Here is an 18086-nt window from a genome sequence, read left to right as displayed (position 1 = left end):
TATGGAGTATACTATGTTTTCTTCATTATAAGTGGAGGCAACAATTGTTGTTTGCATTCACATCAATGTCCTGATAAATTCTCTTGGGGGAAAAAAAAAAGTCATGATTTTTCATCATAATGTTAAATGGTATCATTTAGCATTGTATCCATATTTAGGGCTGTTCTCATTTTGCTTTAATTCTTTTATCTAATCTCAAGACAGTCATTCATATTTTGCTACATGGGGGAGTTTAAGAGAGCTGATTCATATTAAAATATATGTCGTTACACTCTTAAACTTCAGTGAAGAATTATATGTAGGGGCCCTCAGTGACACGACTTCTTAATTGATGAAAAGTAATTACTGAATATATTAATTGATGAAAAGAAATACACAATACAGCCTATGTATTTTCTCTCAGAAAGTCTTATACCAAATCCCACCAGCAGGGGGCCTCAGATTAGGATTCCCCCATTAATTTGACAGGCCGGACAGAAGCTGATCTCAAATCAGGTCAACCTGTCTCAGCCTGCAGCATCACTCAGCATGACATAATAGCCATCATACTATCAGCCCATATTGCCCCGTTTATTTTTCCACTCCTCCTGAATTCCAGGGAGAGATTTGGGTCGTGGAGTTGGGAGGAGGTGGTGGAGGGCAACAGGAGGAAAGTGGTAGGGAGAGGGAAACGCTGACCGTGCCTATGGAGCTTCATAATCTCAGGTTACAATCTAAGCCAACAGCTGTTTGCGCTACAATCATGACCTAAATATTATCTGATGCATTTAGGGCTAATAGATTCTCTCCCTCCACTGTACACGTTCACAGTGTTGATACAGTTCCTCCTCTGCATGTGTTGAAGTCAACACGACCTACACAAACAAAGCTCTATAGTGGAATGAAATCATCTCTGCTTTCCCAAGAAATCACTCACTTCTTTGAGAAAATCCTGACTGACTGAGAAAAAACTAACACATAAGCCCCCCCCCCCCCCCCCCTGCAAACGAATATAGTTTTTATTAATGGTCAGTAAACAGTGGATGCCTCATAGCGTACTGCACTAAGCAGTTGGTCATGAAACTGTGCTGCCAGCAAAAACAAGAAGGAAAAAAAGAGAAAAATTTCCATATGGAACATTTCCTCGTGTTAATGTCAAATATGTTAATCCTGCAGCCAGTCGCGAATTTAAGTGCAGAGTTTGAGTAAATGTGCAGTTTGCTCATCTTTTGTCACGTTCAAATGACTTCCTCCGGGCAGCACCTCAGCACATTGCCACTCTGAAGTCAATGAAGTTTATTTGAAGAAATGATGTGGCTGTGCAGTGCCCTTGTAACCCCTTAGCAACTCATCACCATGTATATTAGACACACACTCTTTGATAGCACTTAAGCTGCAATGGCCACGAGGAGTAAGGACCGTGAAATTGTGCTCTCAGAATTCCAGACAATGTTATATCACCGCTCTCTCCACAGCACTGCGTGTTTAAATCACGGTTATTTTTCGGCCCATTATTTTCACTGTTTTAGCGTTAAAATGGGAAACCGACCCCTTCCTCTATAACAGGCCTGCTGTTTTTATCAGAGGGTCCATATGTTACGGATTATCGCTCAGTGTTACCCTTACTGTTACGCCATCCGAGCCTCACTCTCACATCTCAGAACTTCAATTGACAAGGAGTTTTGTTCTTGCTTCTCAACGTACCTCTAATGCAAAGATTTCTCATTGCCACGGCAACATAAATTCAACAAGACAAAGTGTTTAACACACAAATCAATGTAATTAAGACACTGTTAGCACAGGTTTCTATTTCATACTGTACCTTGCACACACCAAACATACACCTCCCAATTATTACATGATAGTTTATTGCTAAAGTATTCAGTGTTACTGTGGTTTTGTGCTGTAAACATGACAAAAACAATTTCTTCTCATTTGGTTTCAGAGTTTCACTATGTTTTGGTTTTGGTCTCAAAATTTAAGACTGAAAAATATTATCATCTCAGCATGTTAAAGTCTACACTGATTTCAAAAATAATAATAATACATTTGCCTTTAAAAAGCATTAAAATCTCTATTATAAAATCTATACACATATGGAACATACATTCAAGGGTTTACCAATATTAAAGCAAACAAGAATATCTGGAAATATGCCTTTAGACTTTGTACAAAACATAGCTTTATCTTTCTCAGTCAGGCTCTATGGTATTTAGCATTTAAAAGTAAATATTCTACTTTATTTTCAATAAGTTGCATCCGTTTTTGGTTTTTTTTTAAATGCAGAAACATGACTATTTCTGCTGTGGGGATAGTCTGATGAAGTGTGAGCTACTAAGTGTCTTTTTCTCCAGTACAGTGTAACACACTAGAAAACTACTGCTGCAATAAGCACCTGAAGCGTAACAAAAAAGTACAACCTGGTCCCCCACATTAAAAATCAATAAATATTAAAAAAATAAATTAGCAAGAAACATTTCAAGTATCAAATCTGCAGGGTGATGTTGCAAAGGACACTGGGTACTGTGCACTTGTCATGCTGTCAGAGTAGTGGCAGCCATTTTTTTTAGAGGCCAGGCAGCGTTCCCTCCTTTCAAGACAAAGTTTTTTTCTGCCCTCGTGTGGGAACACAGTCGGTGATTCTCAGCTCACCTGGAGCCTTGGTGTGGTGTGCATGACATCCTGTGAGGTAATGATATTATTTCCTTTTTCCGGCTGCAATGTGTCTCTTGGTTGCAGTCTCCAGCCTCCTCCTTTCTGCTTCCTCGGCTTTCCTCCTCTCTTCTTTCAGCTCCTTGTACCTCCACTTTGGGATCTGCAGGAGGTGCCCTCCTCCATCTTTGGCGCTGCTCTTTCTCCGAATCTTCTCCGGTTCATAGGTGGGCGTGGGGGCCTTGGAGACCCTCACCTTGGGGATGGTGAAGCCTGGCCTGACGCTGCTCCTCCTCAGCACCATGTGCATCGGCAGCAGGCTGGTTCTCCGCAGCTCCAGGGCTTCGCTGAAGGCCAGCATGCCCAGGCTGGAGCGCCTGTGGCGGGGCACCACACTCTGGGCCTGGAGACTGGCCCGGCGGTCTGCTGAGTTCTTGGCCACCAGCGTGACCCGAGAGTTCTGGAAAAGTTTGAGGTGGCTGTCGGCCCTGTCCGGGTTGATGGAGCGCAGCTCCTTGGCGCGCTGCTGTCGGACGAGCTCAGGGACGGCATAACGCCGTTTGCCCACAGCTGGAGGACTGTCGGGACACACCTGAAACAAAACTCTCTCGTCAGTATTAGGTTATGACATCAGTAGCACAGTATCAGTGGTGCTGCAGTAGCACGAGTGTTAATTCTGGATTTGTTTTCTTTTTTTTTTTAATACAAAAATGGGACTACATCATCCTTTTGTGTTGGTTTTGCAATATTGCTAATCTTGAATTAATAACCTGCTTTTAAGATAAGCTTGGCATTAATTATATCCTTTAATTATTGTGGGGTAATCCAGGGCAAATACAGATTTTTCTTGATAAAAGATAAATTAGTGCCACTTTTATCCTTTCACCACAACATTATAATTTTTTTTCTCCTTTTTGCATCTGTTCCCTCATAAATAGTAGCTCAGACTTCAGTAATGATACATATAACAATGCAACTTTCTATCCTATGGAGGGTGATTTGCACATGGTATGAGAATGTCTGGCTTTATCTGAAGATAAGGGAAAACGTTTCGATATGGCTGTGGTGAGTATTTGCAGACAATGTGAGAAATAATGCAGAGGAGAGCAACTTTTAAAGACTCTTCACCTTAAAAATGCTGCCTTATCTCAAAGAGTGGCTCTAGTCATTGCTTCACCTTATCACAGCTTATGAATGGAAAAAATGTTGTGAGACAGTTAAGGGAAGGACATGCAGGTCGGTGTAATTATATTAAGACTATCTAATGCTGTCTAATTAATAAATTGATAGTGCTGCTGCAATGTAGCCTGATTACTCACTGTGTGACATGCTATGGCAATGAAAGGGCTCCTCATGGCGGTTGTAATGGACACCATGTGGTCAATAACACCTTCGTCTTCAGGGTTGGTAACGTTTGCAATATTGAAGATGTCCCGCACAGTGTCCGAGAGGCGCTTCAGACAGCCGCGGGGCTCCTGGGCTTTGGCCACCAGGGACGCCAGCGGAGGCCACTCCAGACTGGAAGAGCAAGTTACAGCAATGTAAGCGATAGAATCTTAATAGTCTTCTGTTGAACTGTTTGCTAAAAGAGTCCAAGGACTATGTTGAAAACTGTAACAATTACGAAACAGAAAAAAACATACAAACATGCAGCCATTCTAAATTTGTTCACTTGTGACTTATGAAAAAAACAAAAACAAAAAAACATCACAACACTGAGGCCAAGACTAATTTTTCTATAAAGCAATGACAGATTTTTCACAATAGGTTTTCTGCATGTTTATCTTCTTGTTCCAATTAAAACTGCGGAAACATTTGGGATTTGTTATCATTTAAAGATTGTTACGTGATCAGGGCTGTATGTGGCTCCTGGTCATTGGCACGATACCATGACAATTTTTATCGTCTTGTTCTTTTTTCAACCTGAGGTTGCATATTCAAACCCTCCTATCTGCCATAAAACAGCAGGAGTAAAGAGTGCAACGAATCTGTCAGGCAAGACCTGTTGAGAAACACCCATATTTAGTACATAGCTTGAAGGCTAGTCAGGATTATTTATTTTCTACACAACCACCTGGCAGGAAGTGACAGCGTTCATCAGACAGCTTCTCAAGATGCTGGTTTGTAGAGCTGTCCAAGGGAAGCATCTGAGAAGAAAACGCGAGTTGCCCGAAGCTAAAGGTTACATCAAAACCTCACTTAGTTTTGTCGCACGACGATGTAAAGTTATAAATAATACGTAAGCCAGCCAGTACAGCTTAATTCGGTAGATACACAGTATGCTTGGGACACGTGACAGGTGAGGTAATTCAAGAAGTGGTAAAGTAAAAAGTCGATCACAAGACTATGGTATAAACTAATACCCCCGACGGTGGAGCATTGGGCGTTCGCCGTGGAAGAGATTCATCTAATGGAGAGACTCGCACACAAACTATGAGTGCAAGGGCCACAACTGTATTTTTAAAAGAATTGAAAAAAAAAAGACAAATTACAGAAGACAGGAAGAGGATGACATCACCGTCACCTCCACCGGACTACGAGGACTTGACTCATTGCAAAGCTGAAAACTTGATTATGTACATAAGTTATACCCAACCACCAAAATTGTTAAAAGACAACCTTAATAGAAAAAATAAGTTAAAAGAAAAAAAAAACATAGTTTCTGGATGTGGAGTTTAGAGAATAATAGAAAGAAAGTTTAGTCTGAAACATATACGAAATAGATCCCGGGACATTTAAAAAGCTCTGGGCTGAGCTCAAACTATCTGAAATTTTTATGATGCACTGTCAACAAAACCAAGGAAGACGGGATGAAGGCCAAGAGGACACAACAGCTAAGAAATACATGTTTGCAGCAACAGTACGAATAAACAACAATGTATTTGGTATTATATTCTATAAAGAAATGAAACTCTTCGGAAGTGCAGTGCATCAATGCACTACAAGGCAACTGTAAAACACGCAAAAGCTCTGATTATTCAGAGAATGAATCTAATATGACTAATATACTTATATACAATTAGCCAGTAAACTAGAGTTTAAGGTAAAGTTCAGGATGATGACTAATTACTAAAGGTGGACTGTTTCAAAATGACTTGCAACAAGTCCAAAACTTGAAAACAAAGGTGAAATCTGCATCACTTTGCAGTGGAAGCGAATCAAAAACCAGTAGCAGGAGGAAGAAACATCTCGACAAAAACGGTCAGGAAATTTGTATGTGGTAGATTGAAAAGCAGAACAATTAACATTCTGCAATCTTCTCTGCAGTGTACTTTATATTGATACAAGAGAGTGTAGGAAAACATTAGTGAACGATACTAATTCCAGCTAGTATCGCTGGGAAATTCATTTAGCATCCTCATTATGCAAATGTATTTCATATGCTTTTTATTTCGAGGTAGTTCTTTAATTAAGTTTTTAAAATAATAGAACGACAGCAATTCAATTCAACACAAGACAGAATTGCATAGATACTTTTTTTTTTTTTCATAATTTCAGAAACAGAAAAATGATAAACGATAAATCCCAGTAGAGTGATTTAAACATAGGTTGAAGAGTAACGCTGAAGGTCTTACCTGTATGTATCGCAGTATTGATGCGGACATGGCCGTTCCATTAGCCTTGTTATCAGCCAGGCGGTTTCGTAACGGCCCGTGAACAAAGCCCACTCCCTGGCGGTCAGGTGGCGGCCGAAGTCCCTCGCATTGAGGGCAGCTCCTGGTGGGAGCCAGCAAGAAAGATGAAGCTGAATGTCATGATGAATGGACAGAGCAAAGAGTCAGTAAACACACATAAAAGCTGAAGAATGAGACGGTGGGAACTAAAGGTGTTTTTTGTTTGTTTGTTTGTTTATTTATTTATTTCTTTTTTGAAATGCAGGACAAAAGAAATGACCTGACAGGCTGTGAGGGAGTCTGTGGACAGTCTCAGTGTGCCCTCAGGGCAACACAAGCCACCAGACGTCTCACTTACTCACTGTACAGATTTATGAAGCAGCAAAAATTGCTTATTGTACTGAAAACTGTACTTGCTCTGGGCAGAATTAAATTGTGATAAGGGAACTTCCAGTCCAGCATCAGAAGTCAATAGCAAAAAAATTTAAAAATTCATAAAATCATTCAAATAAAGTGAATGAAATGTGTTCATATCTGCTAATTTTCTGATAATTAGTTGTTCTCACGCCCATAAAAAACAGGAGCATGATCAGTTTTATTTCCTAAATCTATTTGATTTTGGACGTTCACCGCTTTCCTCACCGGCCATCATGAGCGAGCGCACACACTCCAGCCTGCCCTGCATGGCAGCTTTCATCAAGGCAGTGAAGCCATGGCAGTTCCTTCTCTCGATATCCAGCCCAGTATAGTAGTTCAGCAGGTAGTTGGTGATTGTTATGTGGCCTTGAACAACAAAGAGACGAAATGATAATGATTACAATTAGTTCCAAAACCTTTCTCTTTGAATTCAATATATGTATCTACCTTTCTAGCAACCTTTAACTTTGTGTTTTGTATGTGGGTATGCCTGCGCAAATATGTGTGTGTTTCCAATTTTTTTATTATATGTTTTATTTAGTTTCTGATGCATGTTGAGTTGCATTTTAAAATTTGAAAGATACTATTAAAATAAAGATTCATGCATGTTTGATTAGTCAGTCAGTTAATCTGTGTTGAAAAAGAATCTTGTTTGTTAAAATCTTATGTTGGTTTCATGTTCGTTAAATAGAAATTGTCAACCTTACAGTGCATCTTAAAGTATCTAAAGCACTCAATTGTTTTTAATATTTTTACCCAACTTTATATCAATGTAATGTAGGTTATGTGTCTTTTAATAATGATCTATATTCTAGATCTATATTTAGGTTGCAGCTTTGTGGTATCTCTCAATACTAATAGAATAATATTTTCAAACATTTTATTACATTTAAAAATAATAAATATATGGAATGTTTTAGAAATATAATATAATGAAGTGTAATTAACATAAGGCTTCATACAGAATAACACTATTTTATGTACATTTACATTTTTTACTCAAAACTGAAAAAAACACACAAAGTTGAATAAAAAGCAGGACATTTAGACTTAAACTTAGTCTTTAAAAGCAAAGTGAATTCATGATCTATAAATAAAACTCTTTTGAATCAAAATGATTTAAATGAACACAGAGAAGAAAAGTGTCGCATGCTGTTGTCACAAACATGCACTCGTATTTTGACGGCGAGAGCTCCTCATCCATACGGCCGGTCGGACATCATGCTCATTACTTCTGCTAAAGAATGAGCAGAGCGAGTCGTGTTCTTTATGCTCATCTGTGTCTTCATCTGTGTCTTCATTACACAGACACAGCCAAACTGGATGTATGTGTATGTGTGTGTGTGTGTCTGTGTTGTATCCGCGTGTTGCCAATGTGTCCCTTGTTACCTGCTTGTGCAGCTGTGATGAGCGCCGTGTTTCCTTCGCTGTCCTGCCAGTTGACATCCAGGTACGGACACTGGGACAGCGCTATGACAACGTCCACAAAGCCTTGGTAACATGCAACCAGCAGCCCTATCTGGTAGGGGGAAAAAAGTGACAGGGCGGAAAGTGGAGACGGAGAAAAAGAGAGAGAGGCATAAGGTTTGAATCAGCAAGAAACAGCTGATGTAAAAGAAAATAAAGGTGAAGCGAAACTGAAGTAAAGTGCTGACATAAAGGAAGTAGCATGAAGAGAAATGCAATCATGGCAGTGTCAGTAGGAATCCACAAAGCTAGCGGACCTCTGCACATCTTCCAAAACTAATATCTGTGATCAAACATGACATCTGTTGTGTTTCCACTGAGAGAAGCTGGAACAGGGCGGAAAAACAAGCTGTCTGCACGTCTGCTGTTGTTGTGGACTCGTGGTTGGATGTGTTTTTGTGCCTGTGTGTCTGTGCGGTCGTGCGTGCGGATATGTGTGTAGCTTTTTATATGCGCGCAGGCAGATGTGCAAATGTTAGTGTGCGAGTGTGAATTTATGTGACTTTGGGAGTGTGCGAGCCTGGAAAACTCCTGTAAAAAGTTGCTGTGCACTTTCCGGAAGGTGCACAGTTTCTCAGCCAAGACGAACAAGCTGACACGCAGAGCGAGTGCCATTCAGACACAGAGTTCTAATATACATATCACATGGGTGTATACATGGTTTTACATTCATCTCGGAAATGTCTTTATCAGAAGTATAGATCTATGCTGCCAGGGTTACAGCATGTGTATACTTCTGAAATACTGGGACCCATTTGTCAAAGTAATGTCAAAAGTCCTCCTTGTCCAAAACGATGTTTGAAGCGAGTCTAACTTTGCCTTCGGAGTGAATGTGACTGTGTGTTTGACTTGTGGTAGACTGCACATCTGTCCAGTGTTACATGCCGTCACCCACAACTATCTGGGTTCAGCTCCAGTGACCTCGAGTTGGATACCGCAGTAAAGAAAATAAATGGACAATATGTTGTTTTTAATAGTACTTTCAAATGTAACTGTGACAAGCTGCATCCATTGTACCACCATCACTGGGATAGGCCGCAGCTCCACTGACCCAAACTTGAGTGGAGTGGGTGCAGCACATGGGTAGAACTACAGCAGTGACTGAACAAGCAGCATGTTGTTCACGATGGGCTGTTGAAGGGCAAGCTGGCAGACCCACACTGGGACTCTGGATTGCTTTCTTTATCAAAACCAGGTGTGCAGAAAGGATCGACCAGACGGAGTCACTGAAAACATGCAGTCAGTCGATGCATCTGCTACAAAACACGTCTTTCCAAGTGTTGTTCTGCAGGTGCCTGATGAGGTGATCAAGGAATAATTTAAGTATCTATAGTTTAATGGTGTATTTTCAACAAGAACGCGATATCTCGCTTTGAAGTGATGTTGGTCCAAAAGATGTGTTTTCTTAAGGTGTGAACATGATCAAGTTGACGCCAACCGCCAGAGCAGCTTTATATCTTTAGTTGCAGGGATGGTGACTGAACAGAACTATTATCAATGGGATATTATCACATCCAATTTATTATCTCCCCCAAAAAAGAACCTTGACTGCAGGATGATTAAATATATGAACCCATGGTGATTTTCATAAAATATTTTTTGCATATTAAATAACACCTGCAGTCTGTGCTGAACGAATTAGGCAGATTGTCAGTGTGGGTTTCGCTGTTGAAACTCCTGGAACATACCGAATTCATAAACCTGCTTCAGTAACAGGACGTTCCCTTCATTGGAGCACTCAGAGAATTTAATTCATTCTTTGCACAATAAGTTTTCAGCCCTGGCTTCCAAGCACACTGTGTCATTCAGCGCAATAGATTTTTCATAGATGTTGTCCGTTTTCAGCATTGATTAACTAAAAGGTTAAATGAACAACTGTAGGGTGGGAAGGACGAAACTTGAATGATTACAGACAATTTACTCCATTTATATGCACATTTATTGATCACTAATCATGGTGACCTAAAGCAGAAATAGTGGGACAATAAACACATGCAAACACATCCCAAAACATGTAACACTGATAAATCATATAGCTCTGTTGGCAGAGCAATATGTTGGCAGTATTACCTCGGCATTGTCTTCACCGGTGTTAATATGTATGAGACACCTGGTTTCCCATTAAAGTGTATTGGCTTAGCATTTAGTTTTGCGGCTCTGTTAAGTTACGCCTCAGAGCATTTCACAGGACGTGTACGTTAGATTTAGTTTCCTCTTGTAATACAAAGTGAAGTGCAAACTAAAACAAGTCGGGGCTGTCAGCCGGCTGGAGATGTAGTCACCTTAATGTTGTCCGCCCTGAAGGAAGAGGTGAACAAAGGTTCTGCAGAGTAACTGCTGGACTGTGTAGAAAAGGTTCACTTACACGGGCACGGCTTCAGATACTTCTTTCTGCTGAGACACTCACATAGACCTTGTCTGTGTCTCTCTCACACTCTCTCAGACACACACACACACACACACACACACACACACACACACACACACACACACACACACACACACACACACACACACACACACACACACACACACACACACACACACACACACACACACACACACACACACACACACATTCTTGGCAAGCCTCCAGCCTTGCTGTGATGTACATTAGCAGAAAGCCCTGCAGCGTGTCTGGAGCAATTTCAGTATGTCCTGTTTTCCCTGTGACCCTTGCACACACACACATGCACACACACACACGCGCACACACACACATACGCATAAATACATACAAGTATTTAACTCCTTTTTTTTTTTTTTTACCTTTTCCTCCCTGATGATTCTACTCAGCACATTCCTATCACAAACTGTAGTAGCTGCTGCAAATACAGAACAGTGGCAAATCAGAGTAACAGCTAAAATGTGCAGATACAAATGCATAAACAGACCACTTAAAAAAGGCAATCATGTGCTTGAAAAATTATATTCCTATTTCCGAGGATGGAGAGATAAAAATAACCCTAGTTGGCAGCACAACAACCCAAAAATAGTCTGAATAGGTGCTTTTAGAGATAGATGAGTGGTCGTCAGCGAATATGTGTAAAAAGATTGAGGTACAGTGAAATGTAAGCGCTGGAGGATGGCCGACTTTCAAACTGTGATCAGCAGATTTAGTTGTATTGATTTAGTGATCGTTTTCTATGCCTAACCATAATATCTATAATTCTACAGAAACTTATTGTATAATAAAGTAAAAGTACATTCTAGCTTATTTGATTGGGATAGAGTCTATAATAATATACCATATGCCTATTTGTAAAAGAAAATCACAAATCTTTATGCTCTCAAAGATCACACCAACTGCTATTTCAGCTGGTATCAAACACATGCAGGATGTTTTCCAAAAAGTTCAGTTCAAGCTAAAAAAAAACACAAATCAAATGAAAATGTATTTCAGTAATCACAATTTGCACCAATTATCTATATGAAATACTGAGGTCCTATTCTAAATATAGAACAATTAAAGAAAGCTCATTTTAATTCCAGATTGATAAAAAAATAAAAAATAAAAAAAATAACTGGGACATGGGTAGTCAAGTTTGAACACACACATACAAAAATATTGGTCTGGACGTATTATTAGCCTGTACAGACGCAGACGCAGACACACAGGCACAAAGACACAGACACATGGACACACTAAGTAATCTGGGGAATATCCAGTGCTAGGAATAGAAAGGCTTAGCCTTATCAGTCAGAAAGACACAGAAAGAAGGGGGAGGGGGGATGTACAGTCAATGTGGGCATGCTATAAACTGGCTGCTAAATAGGATGACACAATACCAGTGCAACCCCTAAAATTCCTAAAAACAGACTATAAAGATGTCTGCCAGCCAGTTTTAAGAAAATACGCTTGCACTGGTGTGTGTGTGTGTGTGTGGCCACTTCAAACAGGCAAGGGATTAATTAATTTACTTTTGAAGAAAATGGGATGTGCATCACAGACACTGTGAGGAGACTGTACCCAATAACCAATTTGCAGCTCTTGCTCAGTAAAGGCTGTATAATGAATGAGACTGATCAGATATTAGCTCTATTCCTGCAGCCTTATTACCCCAGTGGAGTGCCTTATAAGCTCTCTGACGCTACTCATTGAGCTTGTGGTGGGAAAACTTGGCAAGTCCGATCTAACAAGCAGCACTACAAAAGCATTACTGAAGCAAGGATAGCACCCCAATTTAGAGGAAATGTGCTTAAAAACCTGCTCACTTTCCCAATGTTGGCCTACAAGGGCATCGCCTTCGCAATTTACTTCTTCTTAACTAAACCATTTTAACTATTTACTATTCAAACATTCTGCACTTTTAATGAGGTTGCTGGTCTTTTTCTAAATCACAGAGAGACACCTGAATCTCTGCAGCTTGCATAAGCCAAGAGCGAGATGCTTTATTCATTCGTGTATTTCACAGCACATATTCCTGTCCACGGACGTATAGGCTAACTCCCTCTCGATGGCCTTTCATCACATGCTACAGAAGCACCACTGACACAGCCGTCCTAGGCCGTGCTTCTGTCGATAGAGTGCCTGGTTAATGTCGCTCGGTCTGCAGCCAAGCGTTCACACGGCTGTATCAAATCAGATGTGTATGACTGTCGCTTTGATTTTTCCACTCATCTGTATATCGCTAGCAGCATTGGGCTTGCAACCATCTGCGGTGCCAAATTTCTGTCTCTATCCGCCTATGCCTCATTTAGTCTATCTGGCTGTCGGCCTATCAGTCGATCTGTCAGTTGGTCAGCTGTTCTCCCCGTTTGTCTGACACACTGGGGCTGCCATCGCCGGCTCCAGTCTGGGGCGGCACGATTGAAGCGTACTGTATCTGTCCTGGTTTATCACATGATTTCAACCTATTTGGAAAATTTGATTGTGTTTAAAAGGACAAACGTGCGTGTGGTTTGAGTGCATGTGTATGAGGGAGAGAGAGAGAGAGAGAGAGAGAGTGAGAGCGAGAGAGTGAGAGAGAGAGCGGGGTAACAGCACAGGCTTGTGGCCTGATTTAAGCTGAGTGGATTCTGTGTACGCGCTCGCTCGCTTGGTGGATGTGCGTGTGCGTCTTTATTGAATTTTCATGTGAGAATGACAGTTTCATCTACTTGACTGCAAAGGGAACACACAGTGTTCCAAAGAGGGTCAGATAAGCCCGAGGACACTGATATATTAATCTGGTTCCTGGTATTAACACGTGCATTTTCTAACAATCAACACTCAAAGGAGACAATCTGATGGTTACTGGCTTACATTCATCTTTTACATGAGAATGCCAATACTTTGTTGAAATCTCATCCATCACGTCAGCCATGAGAGTATCTACAAAGCATATGGGGATTTTGACAGTGACAGCATGAATAATTACTACAGTTTTAATCACATACCAGAGGAATTCAAACAAAATGTTGACTAACCTATAGAGGACAGACTGTTCATGTGGGGTGTTGTTTAGTCCACAACTTTAACAACATCCTTTGCAGTTCATCAAGTTCCAACATGTGTACGAGGCAGCGGAAAGTACAATTTTATAGCTTTTCTAAGCCGACGCAAAATAGGGGTTTAGAAACAGCATAAATAAGCCTCTTAAAAATGCTGCTGCAAAAAAAGGAATCCAATGATATATGATACTAATGTTCAAGCGTGAGCGGTGACACGTCTTCCCGAAGGCAACAAGAATTAATTCTCAAACAATATATAAAACATTCAATTAAAATGCAGGGTTAATGTGTTCACTGCAGCTCTTTGTCTGGCCTCGTCAGAATTTTACTAACTACGTTTGTTGAGGGTTTTTTAAAAACTCATTATGAAAAGAAAAAAAAATATATATATATATATATACATATACTATATATGAGTAAACTTGACTTTTCTTCTGGATTTTGAAAAGCAAAAATCTCACCGTGTTGGTAAAAGTGTTTTAAATGTGGCATGTTGATTGGAGTATAATTGGAGAATTTTATCAGATGAGACACTGAGATTTTGACTTTTTGCAGGACAACAATCCACCATGAGGTATTTCTTCTGTTTGTGTTTTAAACATGGCCTCAACTTTAATCTTCTGAGCCGGTAAACACCCACCTAGCTGAGGCACCTTTATGCAAAACACAAAACTACCCCTCGGGCTGTAATTCTGTTTCTGAGCTTGACCTCTCTCTTCTTTCTCAGAGGAGACCAATAAAAACGAAGTCAATGTCATTTGAATGAGTTCTGCACAGCCACACATCTGCAGCTGTGCTATGCATTTATCATGATATCAATAAGCTAACCAATACTTTTGCATATGGCAGAAATTCTGCAAAGTTGCACATGTTCTGTGGAGTGGCACAATTCCCACAGCATGTGCTCGGGAATAGTTTCAAATACTGCAGATGTAATATTTGTTGCACTTGCCTAAGATTTGCTGATTATTGCAGGGTAAATTAGTCCGTGAAATGCTGATGGTTGTGAGGGGAAATAGAGGAAAATGCTATACATGGCCATATCCAACCAAGGAACTCTGCCCTTCTTTGTCTTTCCTTACCACTTTTTCAAGCTGTCTGCTATATTTGGATGTTGACGACTGTATCAGGATGTGTTTCCCATTCATATGATTACCAGCCCGCATTGTGTCCCTGTCACTGAGGTCATATGGCACAGCAAAGATAATAGTGAATGCACAAGCACACATCCTCCGTATCTTTGCCCTCATCTCTCACTGTTACACAAACACACACATGCGCACAAACACATGCGTGTGCTCTTGTCATATTGTTGTAAGGAGACAAGAAAATACATGCGTGTCCTCACAATCTGAGAGACGGACAGTAACTGGTAATACTCAAACAAGATCAGGGGAGAGATCAACAAAAGAGAAGAAAAGAGAATGTTCTTTCTTGTCATGTTCCTCTTAATGATCATGCAATGCAGGCAGAAGAGGTGGAAGAAACATGTGTCGGAAAACAGCTGAACATTTTCGTAAACAACAACAGAGGTAATCTTAATCTTAAGCTAAATGGAATTGTGAACAATCAGGGCCTTTGGATTTTTAAAAAATGCAGTGAAGTTCAGTCTTCTTCACTGGAACAGAACCTGTGAATAGTGGAAAAGTGAAAGTGGAACCTTATACTGCATTTAGCTTTGCCCATGTTTCAGAATACAGGTAAAAAGTGTTGTTAAGTAAGATATATTGTTCAATATATATATATATCTATGCCATGTGGGATTTTATTCATATCCTATTACTAGTTAAGTGTCTTGATATAACCTTGTCTTAAATCACTGTGGATGTATGCCTTTGTCCACGTGTGACACAATGTAGTGAAATTATATATACACTTACTAACCTTCAACGTGGAATGAACTGTATTTTCATTCAAAAAGTAGTTTTTTTCCTACTTATTACACCACCTGTTAAAGTTTTGTGAAAGTGTATAGCAAAACCTCATTACGTAACAAATCAGATACATCCCCTTTGTGGAATTTATGACTTTAAAGTGTATCTTGGGTAATTAACAGAACTGGTGTAATTGCTCATAGACATACTGTTGCCATCATCCCCTTGCTGTATAATGTGTTTACCCACAGACCCATCAAACTGAAGAAAATAAACCACACACACACACACACACACACACACACACACACACACACACACACACACACACACACACACACACACACACACACACACACACACACACACACACTCACACACACACACACACACACACACAGAGGATGGTGTGTTCTAACCATGAGAGAGTTCTGTGTTTTTAATGAGCTGGAGTTTGCACGCTCTCCCAAAAAGCTGAGGCCTGTCATCCTCCATTCATACACAAACCAGTCACAAAGTACAGGTTTGTGTGTGTGTGTGTGTAAACACAGAAACTTTCAGGTTCATAATTCAGTTGACCAGAGATATGTAAAGAAACGTGATGTTTTTAAAGTACATTTTTGTGACCATGTTTAACTTGAGAGCCTATTAAATCTCTTTCTACATTAATGAAAGCCATGCTGACTTCCAGATGACACATTAAAGACACGAGAGGTCAGACCAGATACTTTCGTAAGGCCTGAAAAAAGGAAAGCGCGCCAATGCAATAAGTCCAGGCTTAATTATTCCAATACCTCCCAAATCTTATTGCACACAAAGGTGAGAGTATTCTATCCTGAGGTGGTGTGACCTGTAATACAAATAATAAGTGATTGAAGACAATCTGGCGCCTGAATATAAGAAATCTCTTTTGAAAACTATGAAAGTGATGATGCCAGTGTCAAAGTGAATGCGTCTGTTAGTGTGTAGTTACTTAACGGGTCTCTGCGCCTCATACCCTGTTATTCCTGTCAGACTGCTTCACTTCTTCCTCCGTCACTCCGTGGCGGATCATAATCCGGACGATGGCCGCGTTGTTGGTGCAGCACGCCTGGAAGAAGGACAGCGGCTCCGGGCTGTCCGGGGACGGGGTGCGCTCCGAGTCCGCGAACACGTCGTCCGGAGGATAGAAGGAGTCGTCCGACGCGATGCTCCGGCAGTCATCCAAGTCTTCGAAGTCAACTTCTTCGAAGTCATCGTTGTCTTCCTCGCTCCCGTCGTCATCTTCCTCTTCCTCCTCCTCGCAGGAGCCCAGGTAGTCCTCCTCGTCGGAGTTGGACGCAGGCTCCTCGGTTATGGTGGGATGGACTAGTCCGACTTTCTGCTGGTTCTGGAGCTGTTTGACCCGGACAGACGAGGCGCCTCCTCCATCCCTGTCGTCCGTGATCAGAACCATCTAACCCCCGAGCCGAGGCACCGTCCGCGGGGGAGAGTGCAGCCGGACACACGAGGCGAGAGCATGGAACTGGCTGTCTCTCCAAAGAAAGAAATCAAACTTCCAAGACGAGAAAAAAAACAAAACAAAAAACAAAACAAAACAAAACAAGTCAATTACATTACTCCCGAGAGCGCGACTTACATAAAATACTCGACCTGTGGGGTCGCATGTACTTTCATAACAAGTCGCGACCATCAGACATCCTTCGAGAGTTGTGCGCTTTTACGCGTCCCAAAAGCGAAAGCGCGCAGAGTTGAAATGAGATATCCGGTTAGAGTAGAGGATGCGGATGTCAATTACTTTGTAGAAGACTTTGAAAAAAACAAACAAACAAACAAAAAAAAAGAAAAGTGGAGCTACAGCTGAAAGTGTGTCGCACACGACTGTCCCATGTAGGGCGGAGAGGGATGGCAGCTTGTTAACCTATAGTCCCCTAATCCGATTAGACGCGACTGGGACCTCTCCCTCCCCTCACCCGATTTTCTCCACCCTCCGTCTCTCTCTTTTCCTGTGTGTTTCCTAACACCAGATGAACTCTTGTGGGACCCAAGCCCATAAAAATAAAGATTTTAATGAATCCTGGAATATTCGTAGAGGGATTTGGACCATTTGTGGTTTAATGTATTTTTGTTTGTATGTATTACTTTAGTATTAAACCTTTTAGAGCACTATTTGATCTGAGAGTATTTCTGGACTTCAGGATTACATAGTCAGCATAAATAAACACCTATAGTGTGTTTTTAATTAAACGAGGTCTACCGAACAGCATTAAACAGACCACAATTAAGCTTTTCTACTTAAAAAAAAAAAAAAGAACTCAATGGATTTCTGAAAAATTATTGACTACAGACTTTTGATTACTTGAGTTTGATATTTTTTTGTCGGCAAACACTGCCCCATATATGACTAATATTTGGGCGTGGATCTGACTGGTTATAGTTTTGTTTTGTTGTGTTGTTTTTGTTTTATATTTAAATGCAACACACTGTATGTAAATGCAATGCTCTGTTATTAATAGATACACATGGGAATGCCTTCTGTTTTAACATGACCATTGAATCCTTAATTCATTATTTAATAGCATGAGTTAGGCAGGGGACAGGGATAGATGCAGACTTTTCCCAATAACATCACTGGCCTAAAGGGTTAATTAAATTTCTTATGAATACTGTC

The 18086-nt window shown here is 40.6% G+C and overlaps 1 protein-coding gene across 1 annotated transcript; it reads right to left on the bottom strand.

Moving 5' to 3' along the window:
- Positions 1–1881: 1881 nt before the first annotated feature.
- Positions 1882–17222, bottom strand: ankrd33ba (ankyrin repeat domain 33ba). Its single transcript, XM_080514650.1, has 6 exons — positions 16434–17222; positions 8052–8181; positions 6888–7028; positions 6207–6348; positions 3951–4149; positions 1882–3223 (listed from the first exon to the last, which is right to left on the bottom strand). The coding sequence occupies exons 1-6, from the start codon at positions 16869–16871 to the stop codon at positions 2678–2680; spliced, it is 1596 nt and encodes a 531-aa protein (XP_080370776.1). The 5' UTR covers positions 16872–17222; the 3' UTR covers positions 1882–2677.
- Positions 17223–18086: the final 864 nt, after the last annotated feature.

Source organism: Blennius ocellaris (genome assembly GCF_963422515.1).
Source record: "Blennius ocellaris genome assembly, chromosome: 19".
Taxonomy (NCBI): domain Eukaryota; kingdom Metazoa; phylum Chordata; class Actinopteri; order Blenniiformes; family Blenniidae; genus Blennius; species Blennius ocellaris.
This window is presented reverse-complemented; position numbering and strand designations above follow the sequence as displayed.